The sequence below is a fragment of the Anas acuta genome, chromosome 4, assembly GCF_963932015.1.
Source record: "Anas acuta chromosome 4, bAnaAcu1.1, whole genome shotgun sequence".
NCBI classification, from domain to species: domain Eukaryota; kingdom Metazoa; phylum Chordata; class Aves; order Anseriformes; family Anatidae; genus Anas; species Anas acuta.
Window position 1 is genome coordinate 42,484,801 of NC_088982.1, and position 19,929 is coordinate 42,504,729.

At 41.6% G+C, this 19,929-nt stretch overlaps 1 protein-coding gene across 2 annotated transcripts in view; it reads left to right on the forward strand.

The window, feature by feature from the left end:
- Positions 1–2,290: 2,290 nt before the first annotated feature.
- The window catches only part of ARHGAP10 (Rho GTPase activating protein 10), a 143,589-nt gene continuing 125,950 nt past the window's right edge, over positions 2,291–19,929 (forward strand). Inside the window, exons 1-2 of one of the 2 annotated variants that reach the window (XM_068680922.1) lie at positions 2,291–2,422; positions 3,318–3,980. In XM_068680922.1, coding sequence (XP_068537023.1) covers positions 3,827–3,980 — 154 coding nt within the window. In that variant the 5' untranslated portion in view covers positions 2,291–2,422; positions 3,318–3,826. Of the gene's footprint in view, positions 2,423–3,317; positions 3,981–11,738; positions 11,797–19,929 lie in introns of those variants that run through there. The other variant, XM_068680924.1, reaches the window with a different exon arrangement.

Here is a 19,929-nt window from a genome sequence, read left to right on the forward strand (position 1 = left end):
GGCAGGGTGTGCCAAGCATGAATCTACAAATAACTCTGCTTGTCTCTCTCCCTCTGCCACATATAAACGTGCATGTGCATATATATGCACATATATATTGTCCAGGTTATTTTGCCATCCACATCCAATGTTTAAAACTGGAAATTCAGGTCATAGGAACACAGGGCTAGAAGTGGCCTACAGCGCTGTTAAGTCCAGTCCCTTGCTATTCAACATTACTCAGACCTGCTCTACATGTAAGAGCCTACTACCTTAAATGTTTATAGCATGCAGTGTAAGAACCATGTGCTGTGCAGGCACCACCCATAATTGAACTGCAGTTATGGTGTTTGTAATATTTAATTTGAATTACGTTATTGATAAGTCTGGAGAATGACATTAGAGGAGAAAAATTCATACCACCTATTTTTAAGTCATAAACAAGTCCAAGTTGTCTTAGGCCTTTGACTCTGCTCTATATTAACAGAGGAGCAAAATTCAGACCTTTGCTCCCACTCCTCAGTGCCTTATCTTGCTGACTTCAATGCCTATGGCATCACTTGACTTCCACTGTGTAATGTGACAGGCTGCCTCCTCCTCGGATCAACCACATGCAAGGCCCTGGAGTGATATTTATTTTTTTTTCCCCCAAAAGGCAGTGTTCATTTGGTCTTACCACTTTCTGGGACAAGAACAGGCTATGGCATTCTTTATTAATCATGAAACATTGGAACATGAAGCTGTTTATCATTGCTTCCCTTCTCTAAAGGGAAAATGCAGCTCTCCTAGTGTTTTACAGTTTTGGATATTGTAGATGCCTTCGCTTTTGAGAAACAAATTGGTACCATTTAAAAAATGCCTGACCAGCATTTTGAGCAAGGTGAAAGTAGTACATGTACATATGGAGAGGAAAGTTAGTCTAAAAGAAACAGTGGCAGTTAAAACCATGGTAAATCCATGGTTAAATGGTTAAATCCATGGAAAATGATTACTATCCTAGACTATTGTAAGTAGGAGGTAAGCCTACAAACATTTTGAGTGAAGTGACTCAAGGGACAGCAGAGTAGTTGAATGATGCCACAAGCAGTTTCCATGTAGGAAAGACATTGCCAGAAAGCACAAAAGAACTGGCAAAGCACTTGGGCTGAATGAATTCTAAGAGGACATACAAATATCATCAGAGTGTATCAAATATTTCTTATCTAAACTGAGCTATAAGTCAGGATATAATGTCTTATTAAATCAACTAGTATAAACAGACCTAGCCCTTCAATTTTGAAAGTAAAGCAATGAACTTTAAATTAGTTACTGATGGGGAACAAGCTTCTCTAAATTTAGCTTAATTATGCTTTCCAGCTACAGGAGGACAGCATGGGGAGAAAGACAATCATTAACATCTGTGGGACATAGTGGGCATAGTACAGGTGATTATCACCTGTGGACAGTGAGGTGTAACAGGAGTTGGACTGTCCTGAATACTGTGATGGGCCAGGAGCTTGGTAGCTCCATCATTTTCTAAACCTGTTCAGCTGTGTTTTTAGACCAAAGAAAGTACCAGATACATAGCATAAATATTTTATAGTGCTTATTTTTAAGCATAAATCAAGTACTACTGTGTGCTAATTTGACACAATTTAAATTGGTATTTCACACTGTTACATTTGTGGGAGAAGATTACTAAAAACTGTCAATGTCAAATCCTTGCAGTTTGTATGAGTCAATTCAGTTCAAGGGCTGGAGAGGGTTTTTTTTTTTTTTAATTCCATACTCACTTTGTACATCTTGATGGAATACCTCAGAGAAAAATAAAAAAAGGCCACAGAATATAATGTTTGCATACAGCTGCATACTAAGATAATTTGTTGGGTAGAGTTTGTGTTACAAAGGAATGCCTGAAAAGAATGCCCATCTTACCAGCCACGTATGCAATTGCTGTAATAACATTCAGACTAGTTGACAGTAGATTAAAGAACGTTGGTCTGCATCATGGGTGGTCAGACATTAGTCCATTTCTATTTGCAAATCTGATGTATGAGAGGAGTAGGCAGCTTAGTAGTACCTTGCATATGTGTAAGGCTACTAATATAATGCAAGGTGGGAGTTGGAATTAAACTGTATAAACTGTAGCCCAGAATAGGGCTTTCCTCTTGAGGTAAAAGTGCTTAGGAGACAAAACTACAACACCTTGGAAGGATGCAGTTGCTGCCACTGTTTTCATTGGTGTTTTCAACAACTCAACACAGCTGCATGTTTCAAATGGTGGAAGCTGATATCAATGCTCTGTAACAAAACATCAATAAAACTGCAAGTTAATATTACTAATTGCTAACTCATCTCTCCATAGCATACAGATTAGAGACAGAACCAGCCACGGGAGAACAAAATAACAGTGTCTTTCATGAAAATCAGCATTTTGAAGCGATCATTCAAGAGCGTAAGAAAGGTAAGGAAGAACAAAACAAATGCCTTGATAGTGTATGTCTATTGTATAAAATAACTTGAAGAGAGTGTTTCATGAAACCACACTTGCAATGATTATCAAGGGTAAATAGCCACAGTATAGATGAATAATGGCACAAGGAGAGGAGGCTGCCAGAACTTCATGTAGTCATGCTGTGTTAGTATTTAAATGAGGCTACAAGAAGGCTGTAAAATTTGATGACCTTAATTAGAGAATGGCAGAAAAGAAGACTGCTGATATAAAAACACTTTTAGCCTTAATTAGCAAAGAAAGTGCAGCTCCTTTAATTGCTCATTAAACTTCATTTTTTTTTTGCCCATTTAATTTAATGGTTTATTATTTCTCCTCAGGTCTTCTCCCTTTCTCTTTTTTAACCACAATTCTGTCATTTCAGGATCAGAAAGTGTTTTGAATTGGTGGGTTAGGCTTTAGAAAAACACATTCAATCATTTTCTGTAGGTGCTAGGAATCCAGCGTGTTGTCTGCATGACAACACTGGATCAACAGTGCAGAATTTCACCAGAATAGTGAATTTGCTTCCTTGCTTTAAACATTAAGTTAAAAATAAAATATCAGTAAATGTAGATAATAAAAATTAAACAAGTTTTTTAAATTTGAATTCAAGTAACTTCATGCAATGCATGCAACCTGATTACTTTACAACATTTCAGTGGAATAATAGGAGAACTGCAGTAACCATAAACAAGCGTGACAAATATTAGTCTAAATTTCATCCTGAAGATGAACGCAGGACAAAGTAAACAAACTATTCATGGAAACTGTATTTGCTCTTGAAATGCTGCTCCAATAATGTAAACAGAGATAAGAAGTGTTTGTTATTTTTTAAGGTTGATTTTAATTCTCCTTTTAAACACAGCTCTGCGTGGCATACTGACTTCTCAGCTAAGTTTGGAAAACAGTCGCAGCAGGCGAGGCGGTGCAGCAGTGGGGACATTTGCTTGGAAGGCTGGGTGTGCAGGGTCTTCTCTCGGCACCACCTGCGGTCATTTCAGACAAGGGAACAGTCCAGCACTCGGCAAAGTGAGGTGATCGCCTCAGTTGCAGGACTTGCTCTCCCTGCCAGCAGCAGCCCTCTGCCCGAGAGGGCGTCGCGGCAGGCGGCCGCCCTGTGGGCTGGGCCGGCGGGGAGCGGGCCGCCCCCTCTCCTCCCTCTCTCCTTTCCTCTCCCCTTCTCTCCTCTCCTCTCGCTTCCCTCAGCGCCGCCCCTGGCAGCGGGGAGGCCGCCTCGTCGCTGCCCGCGCCCAGCCCTGCGCGGGGGGAGCCGCTGGAGCCGCCCGCTCTTTGTGGCCGCGGGGCTCGCAGCCGCCGGAGCCGGGTTGTGAGGGGGGTTGTGAGGGGAGCCGAGGCCGGGCCGGCCCCGCAGCCATGGGGCTGCAGCCGCTGGAGTTCAGCGACTGCTACCTGGACAGCCCCTGGTTCAGGGAGCGGGTGCGAGCCCACGAGGCCGAGCTGGAGAAGACCAATAAGTTTATCAAGGAGTTGCTGAAGGATGGCAAAAACCTGATCGCCGCCACCAAAAGTGAGTGGGGTTTGGAGGGGAGGGCTGGGCTGGGCTGGGGGTCGCTCCGTGTCGCCGCTGTCGCCCTGAGGCTGAACAGCGCCTGAGCAGCGGCTCGCTGCTGCTGCTGCTGGCGCGGCTTTCAGGCGGCGAGCCGGGGGCTGCCTGGTTTCTGCTGCCCACCTGCCGGCCCCCTCACAGCTATTTGGGGCCTGGCTTGGGTCTTCGGCGGTGTATGGCCCGAGCTGAGCCGGGAGGGGAAGGCTGTGGGAAGGAGAAGCCTGGTTCAGTCCCAGCGCGGTGATACCGAGGCGAGCGGCGCAGCGTTGCATCGCCTGAAGAAAGCCACACGTAACACGTGCATGTGTTCCTCACCTGCCGAGAAGCTCCTGGAAACACATCTTTGTTAAAATTTTAAGTGTGTTCAGGAATCACAAGAGTTACACTTCTGCGGTGACAGCGCTAGTTTTCAGCCCTGTGGATTTGGCCTTTCAAAATTTGATGGCAATTTTGACTTTTGTGCTTGTTGAAAACATATATTGTGTGTCTGTGTGTAGTATCTATGCTGTGCTTTGGTGAGAATCTTTTTTTTTGTTGTTTTGAGTGCCCGCATTAATAGACATTCTTAATGTAGTATTGTGCTAACGTAATGTAACTTAAGCTCTAGTAGTATAGTCACCTAAATATCTATTATGATAGTTGATCCTACCAAGTATACAAATGAATCACTAACGCAGCACTCTGACACCATTCTCAAAAGTATTCTGCATCTTTGATATCATGGGAAATTTCTGAAGGCAGAGAACCACAGCTTTCAAGGTACTTCATTTAAAGCAGGTTGAGAGGGGTTTGGCCACTGGTGTGGGATGTGTAGCTGCCTGGATAGGATGAGAGTCTTAAAAAGAGAGGTAACCCATTTGGTGCAAATAAACATTCTTTCCTACTTGTGTCAGTTTGATGTACCTGGGTAAAAAAAAAAAAGGTAGCAAACATCTTATCAAATTTCACTTCTTTGTAACTCTTATTTGTTGGCCAGTTAACGTTCAGTTCTTGCAAATCAAGTGTTCCTTGAGGATGTTTTGTAATCTGTGATTCGTGGTGTCGGTAGAAGTCATCTTAACATGGAATACAACGTACAAAGTGTCTCGAAATTTGAGCAAGAAAAATAGAGGGAAATCATTCTACTTTGCTTATATTCCTCAGCTCCTTAGACAGCCGTCTGGCAAATGTCCCAAACTCTGTTTGACACGCGCAGTTATATACACAGAACTCAATTCAAAAGTCTGGAGGTGGGGAAAGCCCTAATTTCTGTGAGCTTCCTGACCCCAGCAAAATCCTCTGCTGATAATGTTGATTTGGTGTGCAGTGAGTGGTGGACGTAGCTGTGTGTGGTAAGCCTCGTAACGTGTTTCAGTTTTCCACAATTGTCTCTCCCCTCTAGAGAGCCCTGTTTGACAGGTTTGAAATTGGGTCGTCTTCTGCTGCTGCCGGTGAAGCAGTGCCACTGTTCAACAGATGTTAAAGCCAAACCGAACCAGAGGAAATGCAAGGAGGAGTTACAACTTGTTAGAACCCTGGTGGTTAGCATGTTGGTCCTCCTTGTGCTTGCAGAAGAAAGCACTGGCATCTAAATAAGTTGAGGAACCAGATTCCTTCACCGTCAGGAAACCAAATGGGATTAATGTTTGTTTGGAAAACTGGGCTCAAGAAGTGGTCTAGACTCAGCTATTCATCTCTGTCAAAACCGCATTTTCTACATGAAGACTGGCTTGCCACCATCAAGAGAATGTGATAATTAAACAGGGCATTTCAAGAGCTTAAATGGCTCCATTTTAGCCAACAGTTGAGGATGATTTTTTTTTAAAGCTGTTTTATTAGCTAAAGTATTTTTTCTAGAACTGGGTAAATTACAAGAAGTTTCACCTGTTATAGTTGATATGTGAGCATAGTGAACTTCCTGATATGTAGAATGTACTAGGCCCAATATTCTTAAATTTGTGAGAAATGAACTGACTGTATAGGAAGCGCCTGCATTTCCTTATCTGAGCTGTTTTCAGAATTGTGCTTTCCTTATTTCCCTTGTAAAGCAGCAGCTTACCAGAAATATTGTGAGGATTCTTGAGGTGTGAATAACTTATGCGACTTAATGCATCATGCTTCCTGTCTGACAGAAAATATTACAAGTGGCTTTGATGCTCCATCCCGTTTGTATCCTCTGTTGTACAAGGAGTGTATTTTCTACCTAAAACTCAGAAGAATTAAATTTTGTTAGTACCAGACTGTGCTGCTTTTAGAGGAAAAGGAAAATCTTTTGTCTTCTTAATTTGGTGAGCTTCCACCCCTCAGTTACGAGGTACGCTTCAAGTGGATCTTTGCAGTTTTAGGTCTCGGTTGTTTCAAGAATCTGATAGAAAGATAAACAAGACTGACTCAAAGCTGTCTCGTTTCCTGTGTCATGGTTTGAATCACTGAGTTGTCTACTTCAAACTAAATATTGGAAAAATGAATAAACAATAGGTATCTCTTTATTTTCTTATGGCAGTTAAATATGTTTAAAAGGAGTACAGGAAGTTTTTTTCCACTGATCAGTAAATACAAGTGGTATGCACATACGCCTTTCAAAATAAAAATGCAGTATATCTCAGGGGATTCTAGTTCAGACAAACAAGTGAAGATCAAAATAGTTTAAAAATAACTTCTGGATGGAGTTAGTAATTCTTCTGTTGAGAGAAATTAAATTTAAAGGTGCCTGATCAAAGAATCCTTGTTTTGAAATAAAATAGGAATTTGAGAGGTTTAGTTCAGAGCTCTTAAAATCCGAGATGCAAGTTATTGGAAGGTGCAGAATATACTGGATAACTACTACATACTTGCTTCCTAATTCCTCCCCCTTCGGTGGCCCAAGTCTTGGTCTCTTGACAAGAATGTAAGATTTGAAGATTGTTTTCTTCTGAAGCTGAGACTTTTCCTGTAAATGTGCATCAGGAGCTGTCGCTTTTTATATGGCAGGATTCCACCCTCAGGGTGGAGTAGGAAGAATCCGCACAAGGGGTTTTGTGAAGGATGCTTCTGTGTGCCCACAGCTGTTTCCAGTGTGTGCATGCATAGCTTCACACTTCTGGGATTTAGGCTTGTATCAGAGGAGAACTCTGTTTGGGTTCAGCTGCTGCGATTTTGTAACAGGCTGCTGAAGAAGAAAGAGAGAAGCTGGGAAGAAGTTGGGTTCCCAGGAGACTTCAGAGGGATGGTGTCACTATGCTATGTCTATCCAAGGGGAAGTCCAGACAAAACTTGGAAGGGAAGGGTGCCCCACATGAGTGCTCTCATCCTCAGCTGAAAAGCATCGCACAGCCCTTCATCAAGTCTGCACCACCTACAGCTGCTACCACAAGGGCACTGCAGTATTCAAATACCCCTGTCACTTGTGCTAGCACCCAGAGCAGCTGTTTTCCCCTGTTTGTACCCCGAGAAACTTGCTCTCCGTCAGTTGGGGGCCAGCTTTTTACTGGGGTAGGTCTGTCTCTTGTTAGTGTTGCTGTGCAGCTGTTTTGGTTGAGAGCCGGATAGCTTCTACCATACCTTGAGGTTTTGTTTTTGTGAGCTAAGTTTTGTGATGTCTCAGCCATTGTATTTGGTGTGTCAGAGGAGGAAAACACATCCTCGCTAGTCTAGTGCTAGTCTCTGCAGGAAACTGTGTGCTCAGATTTCTAATGACTATTTTTATTGCTGTTTCTGTTTTATGCTTGTTAAAGAAATGTTATTCCTTGCACTTTTCCAGATAGAACATGAAGCAAGAACCAGATTTCTTTTGTCTTTAGGAAGAGTTTGTTGGAATATGAAGAGTTACTGGTAATTGTCACTGAAGAATGCTGGCATGCTCCGGGGAGTATTTCTGCATTCATGAGAAAAAACAGCGAATTCTGTTTCCACTGAGATATTCTTAGTTATTACTAACCGGTCTTTTACAGGCTCACCATCGAGAAGATAAGCAGAGTGGAAATCGTGTTGACAATGGGAATAAAGCCATTCCCAGTCCCATCCTTGACCTACTGGAATAGGCTGAGTATTTCTTCTAGCAGAGTTGGATTAGGAATTGCTCATCAGCCAAATCCAGGACCTAATTTGTTGTTGGTGTTGACCAAACACCTGTTTTTGTTTCTGGCCACGTTCTCTTAGTGTATGGTGTTGGTTGACCTCTCAGATGCTGCGCTAGGAGGTGGGTTTATGGTTTGACCAGAGATGGATGTCATTATAAAATGGTAGTGGCTGTTGTAATCTGTGTAATAACAGAGTGTAGAAGCTGTTCAGATCATTTGAACCACAGTGCTTTTTTTCCGAAGCACTAAATGTCCATTTTTTAAAGCTTTCCTTAGCATAATCCGCATTTATGAATCCACTTAGCTGACTGTATAATTTGTGCCAGCTCTGGAAGTCTTAGGAATTTTCTGCAACAATAATGTTGTTCTTTTGGCACTTAAGTGCATGTCAAAGAAGTAAAGTAAAACAGTTAGTAGGGGCCTCATTAATAACTTCTGTTGCAGAAATGGGCATTCACTGAAGATTTAGAAAGAATCCAAAGACAGAGTAAAACGTAATGTCATTCCTAGTTAAAAAGGAGGAAGAGTGGGGAATACTGCAAGGGAGCCTTAGCTGAGTTTGTGTGCAAACTTTCCTAAATCATCAGTATTAGCTAGGCCTCCATCTTTGCCTCATTTCCCCTGAATGCAGTGGGAGCTATGTATTAGTATATCTTCACACTTAATGTTTTAGAGAGCTGTTTCAGTTTTCAATTGCAAAAATGACCTTTATTTCTGTTATAAGGCACATTGTAGATGTGATAACAGTAAGCAAATAAGTGCTCTTATATGAACAGTCTGAAATGCAAGTTTGAAAAACACTCTGTTAGGGCAAAGTGAGATAAAAATTTCTGCTAAGGTAGTGTTAGGCTACTGAGCAGTATATGCTTTTTTTTTTTTTTTTAATACTATTCAAAAAAGACCTTCCTACTGGAATTCAGCTCAATAGTGTCAGCATTGGAAGACTAAGGCAAATGGATGCTTTGGGGCCCATCTGATGCAGCTTTCCCTTCAGAAAGAACTGCTTATAATAGCAGAATGTTGTTTTTCCCTTCCCTCCGAGGTGATTGCCAGTGTTAGGCCTAATTAGCTAAGACACTGCCTTTTTTCCCTGCTTGTAGATAAAGCTGTTTCTGTATTAGGATCGGGGAAGTACTTTCTTTTAAGAAGATACTCTGTAGAACATTACATTTAGCTCCACCCAAAGTAAAGCATTCATTACTGTGTCAGTAGCTATAAAAAGTGTCAAGCTCATCCTGTGAAGGATGCCAGTTTGTCATCTTGAATCATGTCTTTTCAGCTTGGATTACTAACTAGCTCCATTACCTTCTTTGTCCTGCAGATGTTCCACTGTTTTTTTCCTGTATTCAAAGTAGAGCATTGTGCTGGTGAACTAGAACGTGTGATTTCATAAAAATACATGAATTTACATGAGTTTTATCGGTGATAAGAGATGCAACAGGTTCTTGACTGGAGCGATTTTGTCTTTTGAAAAATTTGTTGAAATGGTAGTTTTTAGTTTATCTAAACTGTGTAGGTAGTTATTGAAGGAGACTGGTGTTTAGTGTCTTTTCAGGACAAAAACAAACAAACAAAAGCAAATAGAGCAGTTTGTAATCTTTAGAAAAGTCATCTCATAGTTCATGTTCCAATTCTTTCCCTGCTTTATTTTTTTTTCCTTTTAATGACAAGCCTCGTGGAAATGTATTCAATCGTATGGAATTTGAATCCATCATCTGGAATTGGCTGGAATTTGCTCTACAGTCTGTAAAGTGACAACACCTGCTTGCAATTAAAGAAAGAAAAATAGATCAGCTGCTAAGGCTGCACACTTGCTAAGGCTGCAGGTGTACTGAAAATGATCATATTCCTGAAATGATCATATATTTGCCAGCTCCATAATGCAAATATGCTGTAAATTCTGCTTATCAAAAGTTAACAGTGCTGAAAATAGTTCTCAAGTGAGTCTAAAATCAACTTTGTAGTCCATAGTGAAGCAGACCTCATTTGGGATATGTACTGATTTCTTACAAGGAGGCAGGGAGGGGAGCTGACCTGCTCCAGAATGCTCTATTTGTGCCACCTGCAGCAGTGGGAGTAGTGTGCAGGCCAGGTGCTGCGCCCTGGCTTTCAAGAGGAGCACTTGGAAACATGTTTTGCAACGGCATGGAAGAGCTGCATCCCAGTACTTCTCTCCTCCTACCTCCTCAGCTGTTTTTTAACATTGCATATTTATATATGGAGTTCGCTGTGACCTTGGTACTTTGCTTTACTCCACTAGCTTCAATCACTACTGCTGCATTTTACTTGCTGGCTTAAAAAATAGAGGCTTGGCTGTCCGAGGGAGGTAGTCAACAGCATGTGGACCTTGGCAATACCCTTAATGTTTTGATGTGGAGAGTTGTGGCTTCTCAGGGGAGTGTTTATGACTTGTTGATGTTTGCTGGGATTCCCCTTTGGGTCTGAGGTTTAAAGCCGCTCTAATGCCACTTCTCTGAGCTTCCAGACGAAACTTGCTGTTGTTGTTATAGAGATGCTATGACACACTGGTGTTCTGATTTGTCTTTTAAACATCTTTATGCTTTAGATGAGGAGAAGTAAGATACTTTGAGCAGTTGAATGACTTTCTGGAGTACCTGGCGAGTGTAAAAATATATGATCAGATGGGCTTGGGCACATTATTAGCAGAATAGTTGAAGCAACGACTGTTCAGAGACTTAAGTATCTGTCAGTTTTAGTAGGTGCTCAAAATCTATCTTACTGCTGAGCTAAATCCATCTTCTTTGGCAAAAAGAACCATGGTAGGCACAGGAGCTGCATCCCAGCTGCTCCCTTGGAGGCTGTGCTCTGGGACAGGACTGTGGTGGAAGAGGCAGGGGCTGTGGTTTAAACAGCCCACGCTGTGTGCCTGGGCTGCAGATGTGCACCTGGTATCCAGAGTGCACACACAAGTCCCTCACTGGGAAAGGGGACGTTTGACCTGGGGTGGGTACCTTATGGGAGAGCTGTGGTTAGGTTTATGCTATTCTCAAATTGTTATTATTATTATTATTATTTTTTTTGTACAGGTGTTTTGGGCAATTTCTGGCAGGCAAGCTGAATGTTATGTAGTTGTTTTACCATTCCTACGTGCACTTGTGGGCTGATGCTTTTTGTGCGGATGTCTTCTACTCCCTCTGTTCTGTTTTCGTTTCCTCCCCTGGCTGTTCTCTTCCCTCCCATGTGTTTGCTCATCTTTCAAGATAAAAATTGTGAGAAGATAATGCAGGTGCTTAGAAGCAACGTGGCAGTAACAGGCCAAGGCAGATTAAGAAGTTCCTGAATCTGGGGATGTCCTCTGTGGGAAAGAGGCAGTAGCAGGGAAGAGTAATCTGCAGCGACGGAAAATCATAGTCTTATTAAACTGATGTTGGTTTTACTACTGTCCACACCTTTGAATAAATGTCGTGTTGCTGCTTGTTTTTGCCTCTTCAGTTTAGAGGAGGGGCAGGTGGGAGTTATCAGGTAGGTCAAGAGAAAAGAATTTGACCCTCCCAGCAGATCTGGTTATTAGTTTACCTTAATTCTTTGTAGCTTTTGTATATCCACTTGCTGCTTGGGACTCTGTGTCCTTGAAGAGGAAAAAATGTCTTGTTTAATTTGGCAAGGAAAATTGAGTAACCAGGACAAAACTGAGCAAGACGGTGTATTAGAGCTGAGCCTTGAAAGAAGCTGTAGAATGTGCAGTGTCCAGGAGTACATCCCCAGTAAGTCTGTTGCTGGTAAGTACGTTTTAGCATTGAAATTTGCATCTGTCCCCATTAACCTGATGAACTGAGGGCTTAGAACTGGTGAATGTATGAAGAGATTGAAGCTTGTAATGTTTCAACTTAAAAACCAAAACAAAACACCACCATCACCAAGAAAATACTGGACTGTAATATATTAAATCTCAAAAGGTGGATTCTCTTCCCAAGCAGAGGGAGCGCACCTTACTTTTGTTTGTTGTAACCTGTGACTTTTGCCAGTCCTTAGAAAAAGTTGCATGCTTTAAAAAATATACTTTTTTTTTGTTCCAACATGCCTATATTCAAGTGTTATTAATATTTTCAGAGTTGATAAGGAAACTGGTAATAGATTTAACAGAAAATAATTGCTTAGATTTTTTTTTTTTAAAGCACCAGCTTGCAGAACAGGTGAAAGGAGCAGGTTGCCGGGTCACTGAGGACTCGAAGTAAAACTTTTTGAAATTTAATTTTGGCAGTAAGTCAGTGTTCTTAGAAATCTGTCATGTGATTGAGTTTGTAGCTTATGTGGATTAACAAACCAAACACTGTCGTTTCAGCCTTTGAAACACACTGGTGCTTTGAGAACAAAACTGTATAATTTGCATTGTCAACGCTGTTTTCCTATTAAAATATCAGGTTGTGTGCTGTCTCTGTAGAAAAGGCCTGCTCTAATTGACAAGCTGAATAACTGTTTTTCTAAAGCTTTGTCAGTTCAACTCATTTTTTGTCTGCAAGCCTTTCAGGAACAAAGCTATTTTCCAGTCTGCTTTTAAACGTTCTTGTTGTGTGGCAATATTCCTGTACTGTTACTGTGCCTCACTTCTTTTTTTAATCCTACTTTTATACTTTTAGCAGTTTTAAATTTCTGTTGTGCTTCTTGACTGGCTGTTGTAGCGTTCCAGCAAATCCATTGCTTTTGGCAAAAGACATAAAACTACCTAGATATATTGCATCCTTCGTAACTTCTTTTACTTCTAATAATGGAAGTAAAAGAATCTGGTGCTAAAAAGAACCTGCAAACGCTCTCCTGTCCCATGGCCACAACTTATTACAAAACATTTCTGTGTGTCTGCCAACACCTTTCGTGTTCTTCCTGTGAGATTCTGCAGGGCTGCACCTAAGGGGGAAGGCAGTGCTCCTTAAGGGGCAGCATGAAAATTTCTTTTGGGCACCTGTTTCCTTCCTCTTGCATAAGTTGTTAGCTATGTTTTATAGAGGTATGGGGCAAAGCTCCAGAAGTTCAGCTCAAGTTTTAATGTAGTTGCTGAAATGAACTAAGGAAATGCCTGGGTGACATCTTTGCATCTCATGTGTGGGAATGCTGTCCTCCCTTCAGGTGAACTTTCCTTTGCTTCAGGTAAAGCTGAAGGAGACATGAACCTAGATATGCCAGGATACCATAATTTCAGATGAGCTGGAATGCTTTGTCTGGCTTGGAAAGACTCATCCATCCATTGCAAAGCCCAAGTGCTTGAGGGCTGGTGGCTGTGTTTCTGGGCAGTGCTTGGGGAGTGTATCCTGCTCTGAGCATATTCCTCACTACTGGAAATGCCCTCGCGGAGGGATGAGATCTAGTGGCTAGCACCTCGGAAGATCCCTGAGAAGACCAGATCGTATCTGGTCTAGTAATCATGATAGTTAACCTAGTGGAAAATAAATTTTAGCAAGTGTATTTAAGAAGCAGAACTCCTCTAAAGCACTCTTCTAGATGAAACTGTTAGTTTGAAAATGTAGCTTTGAGACTCAACAGAAACGCTTCTTTGTGTTCATTTATCTCAATTTTATTTCTCTTCCTGCCTCCATTAACTGCTTTCATGTCAGTAATTGGGATGTGTCTTTGCTAGGAATTTCTCTTTAGTTACACCAAAATATTAAGTGTTTGTTGTAACAGGATCTGTATTGTATATAGGGCTCTTTCTTTATCTCTGCTTGTTTTTTCTTTTCATAGTGCTGACCAGGTAGTAGGCAGGAAACAAATGAGTTGAATGAATGAAATAGTAGCATGCTTCCATCCCTTCACACCATGCTGCTTCTTTTATCACCCAACGCTGTTGAGGCTTTTCATATACTTGGATATTTTTTTGGTATGGACAAAAGAGCAATCTGTAGCTAGACTTTGGGAGCAATCTAGGCGAACTCTCCATCTTTTTTTCTTTCTATCCACTGCTCTTTAAGCTATTGCCTCAGATTTGCGCACGTTTATCTGTAAAATACTTCACAAATTTTGAAATGCTATAGGGCAGCGTTGCGTATCAGTCCCTTTTGCATTTTATGTAAGACTGCACCCACTGCTTTTTTTCTGTAGTCATTTGCATTGAGTGGTAGTTACAAACTTTTTTACATCCTCTACAAGGTAAATTAGCTTAAAATAGTATCTGATAAGAGAACGTGCAGTATTCTCCTACAGTAACGTTTTAGACCTCTCAGTATGGAGGGCATGGCAGTATTAACAGAGAAGGCAGCTGTTCTGCCCTTGCAGTGCAGATCATTGAAGTAGGAATTTTAGTCAGTGGTTTGACATCTCTAAGGTTTATAGCATATAGGCAGTCACGTTTTCATAGGAAGTATCCATTTGTGAAGAAGAATTTGGACATGGCAGTCTTGTTACTGTGCTCTCTGGACAAAATGAAATCCTGTTCAGATTCAAAGTGTTGCTGGAAAACTTGCTTCCTTGAGAAAATATCTTAGACTTTTTTTTTTTCTTTTGTACTTTTTTACATTGAAGTGTTTACCAGGAAGATGGCTCTGAGACCTTCTTGAAAATTATGTTGGCATTATTGCTACCAATGCATTTTAAAACAAAATCAGAAACTAGAGGTTGTTTAAGAAAAGTAGCAGTTTTGTTTTGAGTGGAGCAAGTAACAGGACCGCACTAGTAACTGATCCCTTAGCTGCTTCTTTCCCCCCAACTCCTGTCTGTTACAAAGAAAATTGACAGATTTGTAAGAAACATGTAACAAATGAAGCCCCTTCTGACACATAGTGAAACAAATAAAAACCCTCTGATGCTCCAAAAGCACCAAACATAACCCAAACATTACTGTTAACATTTGTTTCAATTTCTGTCCTTATATAAATAAAGCTTTCTTTATACGCTTTCTTGGTTCTGTTCCGTTGTAACAGCTATAACTTTCTTGTGTTTAGGAAGTCGAAGGCCCACAAAAGGGATCAGATGCTTTTGATGTCTTGGATTTGGAAGTAAATCTTTTTGAGGAGAGCTATATTTACACTTGTCTTGAGTAGGGATGCCATTCTTCAGCAGCAGCAGCTTTTTTTTTTTTTTTTTCTGCTGCCCTCTCCTGCTGTTTTTCTTTCAAATATGGAAAATTGCGGTATTTTAATAGTGGTCAGGAGCTGATCTCACATTTCATGAGAACATTACTGAATGGCCATGTTGGAACATTGCTTCCTGGACGCTATTATTAGTGTAGGAGCTGAGAGAGATGTGAGCAGCTGCTGAGTTTCAGTCTGAGTGCCTGGATGGGTGGCTTGGGGTGGCATTCCCCGAGTGACGAGCAGAGTTGCTGAGGGAAGCCGGGAAGCAATGGTACTTGGAAAATACCTTGTAGCTGCTCTGCAGCTTGTGATTCTCCCTTTTTCTCTCTTCCTTCTGTGTGGTCTTAGTTGGGTCATTTCTTAGACCTTGTCATTGCTTGTCAGTTTGCTGCCTCTCGCACCTCATTTCACGTCTAGCTGTCTGTTCCGGTGAAAATGTGTAGAGCAAATATATGTGAATGTTCAGATAATAGGGAAGAGAAGGATAGGTTCAACAGCATGTTTTTTTCACACAGGTTAGCATGGAGACATGCTCGGGGTTCCTAAGAGTTTGTGTTAGAGCTGCTGGAACAGAATAAAGGCTGAACCAGTTTCTCTGAAGCTCTTGCTAAGCTTTGGAAGAGGTGCTTGTGGGTTTGTTTGTTTTTTAATATTTTTTTCTTTTGCTTCCATGCATCTGCCACTGCTCTTTCCTACTCTGTAATTTACTCTCTCACAGAGAGCAGGAACAGAATGAATGTGGTCTGCTAATGGCACACAGGTCAGAGGGATGCCAGCTAGCAAGTTAATGATGAAACCTGTAGGAATGTTGTTCCTAGGCTTTTCTTCTTCTTTTCCCAGAGTAAACTGCCTTCTCTCCTAGCTGCATCCCTCCTTCACAAAACATCCAGGGTTGCCAGTGTCAGTTGAGTTATTACCCACAGGGGAATAATTAGTGGGGAATAACAGGGCTTTTGGAGCTCTAAACAATACCAGATGGAATACACTGATGTCAATAAGTTGTAATGTCAGAGGGCTGCCCATCGGTCCTGTACTTGGGAGGAGTGTGGTGGCTTTTCTCACTTGTCTTTCTGAAGTTACTTGCTTAGTCACAGTTGCTTCCCCTCCAGAGAGGGACCCACTATAATGCTCTCTAGTGCAGTTTTCTTCAGCCTTTTTAAGTGGAAGGATTGTGTAACCTTTTCCAGAGGAAACAAAATCCATACTGTTTTGGAGAATGTTGCCATGTCATGTAGTAGCTCTCATTTATTGACTGCTATCGAGTGAATTTCATTATTTTGTTTCCCTTCAACGTTCTTTGCTTAAACCTGTTGGTTTTGTGTTCTGTCAGTCACTTCACAAATTGTCTTTTGATGTTTTCTGGACTTTCTCTATCAAAGCCCACAGGGATGCTTTCATGGTACTTGCAGTATAGGAAGTTGAAAATTCCTTGTTGTCAATAAAGAGTTTTTTTTTTTTTTTAACTTATAATGTCAATTTTAGTGTTTTTGATCTTTTAGATTCCAGGAAGATATAAAGTTATTGCAAATTGGTAGTTAATATGATGGGGAGAATTGAGAGTTGTTGCTTTTATTTATGCACATACTGTTAGTGATTAAGGTTTTTCCCTTCTATATGAATTCCTGACTTGTCCTGTAATCGTGCATTGACCAGCTTGGTCTGATCGGGGGTTCCTGACAGCAAGAATGTTCTTAGGGAAGCTGCTAGAAAAAAACAGCAGACAGCTGTGTGCAGGAAATGGCAGCAGGAGCACTGAAGGTAAGCTTGCTTGCTTAAGATCAGCCCAGTCCCAACCCGTTTTAAGTTCTTGGTAATGATTTCCGCTGTTCTATTGGTGGCATTGTTTCTTCTGTCATGTAAAGCATGTGCAATTTAAAATGAGTGGGAGAGGAGTTCTCAATAAACAAACAAAACTCTTCACCTCTGTAGCACTTTGAAGTGCGTAAAGCATTTCAGATGCTGGTCTTTCAGCATCCTGCCAAGTAGGTTGGGCTGCTCAGTCTGTTTACAAATGAGTGAGGTGAGAGACCAACTGATTAGATAAGGCTGCACACCGAGTCTTTATTGGAGTTAGCAATTAGGAGGCCCTGACGTTTACCCTTCTAAGCAGTGCTTGGTAAGGCAGATTGCAGGCACTGTGGTTGTGTTGTGAATCGTGTGGCAATTTCAGAGCACCATTCAGTTCGCTCAGTGGTGATCAGAACTGTTTTGCACTTGTAGATGTGAGGAAGGCATGTTGAATTGTACATCTTGGGTTTTTGTATGCCATCGTGTTAAATGTTCCTTCAAGGTAATGATCGCATCTGCCTGATTCTTTGTGCTTGCTGGGATAGCAAGAAATTGCAATAGCAAACCTGGGATCGTGCTTCCCTTGGTGGCTCTGTCAGTCAGCAACATGTGTGCTTGTGCTGGCTTGAAATCTATCCCCAATCCCACCAGTTGATTCCAGAACTAACTCCAGACAGGTGTTAATTTACAGACTCTGTAGGAGCCTTAGTACATTGATTTTGGCTTATCCAAACCTCTCCTTGTGTCTGGCAGTCCTTTCTGTCCAAAGCCTTTGGTGTCCTGCCCCGCTCACATGCTGGCTGCGCTCCCCTGGATTAGACCTGCCTCCTGTTCCTCCGTGCCTCACTCCCTGACAGAGGCAGGCAGGCAGGCATAGCCAGATGCACCCTTCTAAGTCCAGGGTCGGTTTTGGCTCTTTTCTCTTTTTCCTACCTCAGTAATCCCACCAACTCAAGCTCTGTCCTAGCACGTAGTTAATACTGAGATGAGTCCTAAATTTAGCCCTGCGTTGTTCCTTCTGGAGCCGTCCTTAATCCTAATTTGGTGACTGCAACCTCTGGCAGATAGAAGCCAAGAAAGGAAATATTCCCTGCCGATGCTAATGTCTCTCAACATTTGGCAAACCTTCTCTGAAGCCAGCGAGTACTTCTGCTGGCTGCTACCCAGGCCTAAAAGTAATTGACTGAATTTTTGGATTTGTCTCTTTCTGTGTCTTGACGCTGGTAACTAATAACAAAAATTATCTGGAAACCCTGTGAGTAAATCCTAATTTGTCTTGTTTTAACATGAAACGGGTGGCTCCCATTGAACTGAAATCTAAGTCTTAGTCCCTGTCATTTTACATGGCTTTATTATGGACAAGCGTCTTAAATTTGAGTAGACTGAATCTTAGTAAACCAAGAGTGAAGAGGATGAATTGTATGTAAAGCCCATATGGTTTATGGTTATGCCAATGGGAAAGATGATGACAAAATGAGAGTCAGAAGGAGCTTGGGGGATTTCATGGCCAACAGTCAGCAAGCCAGCTGCGTTGTAAGCTCCCAACAGGCACGTTGCTTTCAGTTCTTAAGTAAATTGGTGTTAGTAATATCAACTTCTCCTTATAAAGAATTTTTTAAATCTGTATTACTAATAAGGAGAAGATGGTTCTGCTCTGAGCTGACCTCAGACCAGGAACTGTTTATGCAGAGATTCCCATTTGCAGATGCCTGCTTTGGAATTTGGCCTCTGAAATGAGATAGATAACTAGGGAATGTGTTTTTTTAGTTAGCATGTTCTCTACTAACCTTATCTAAGAAATAAAACACCTGAATGCTTTTTCTTTCCTTTACTGTGTCCGTACAGCCAGTGGTATGTGGATAACTTCTAATTTGTCATGATTGCACTTTGTTTAAAGTTTTATATACTGAAGGACTAAATAATGATTTTATGTATCTTTCACTGAGAGAAATTCAGTTCTGTGGAGCAAACTCTAATTACAATCTGTTAAATGATCAGGGAATCAACATCTATTTTCTGTTGTCAGTTCTGTATAATCTATGCAACTCTAAACATTGTTCAGAGCCTTACTGTGTTCCAAGTTCCCAGGCTGGCCTTTGGTATGTTTTTACCCGGTTTGGTATAGGTTGCTGTGATGTAGAAGCAAGAGAGATCAGCATGCAACACTGAAGTTTGCATAAGTTAATGACTAATGATCATTAGGACAAGTTGTGCTTAAAGGCTTAAATATGCCTCCAAAGAAATCAAGATGAATAAAGAAACTCATGTGAGATATACTGAGAGTCTACATTTACCTAGAAACGTTTGTGTTTTGAGCCTAGCACGTGCTGGGCACAAAACTGTGGCAGGAGAAGGTAGAAAACCACTGCTGGCACTTCCAGAGAAAAAGCGAAGGATGCTTTGCAGCACTGTGTGTGGCGTTGGATTCATTTCTTCCTGCCAGTGCAAACTCCCCTGTCCCCACTGGATAGCCTTCTGTAAGGGCTAGAACCTGCCCATGGGAAACCTCATCCCCTGCTGAAGGTTTCAGTTCAAGGTGGCAGGCACTGGATCTCCCTTCTCTGCTTTGTTTCATCCTCTTCCCTTGCCTTCCAGGACTTTGGTCCATCATTTAGCGACGTATAGTTAGCATTTTGGGTGTGAGGGCAGTTGGTGTGCTTAGATGACTTTCGTGCTGTATACATTTGAGTTTTAGTATTTCCGCGCTACTGGTATGTCAGCTGTTATTCGCACAGCCCTCCCAAATTGGTTGTGCTGTTAAACCACGGCTGCAGGGCTGTACGTCACCGACGATCCCAGAGCTGTGCTTCTCGCTGTTTGTTCGGTGTCCTAGGAGAATGTTTGCTTTGCCTGCCTGCTCTGCGTCTTCCAGATGTAGCTGTCATTTCCACTTAAACAATTAGTTTTATAATCTCTCCTTCCTGTGCACTGAAGCAAAGGAGTTGAAACATAAATTACAGCAGTACTTTAACTTGAAGGTCTCCTGGAAAAGTGGACATCGTGCTTTCTTGCCTTCCCTATATGAAGCTGCAGCATGTATTTGCTGTACAGGACTCTTGCTTG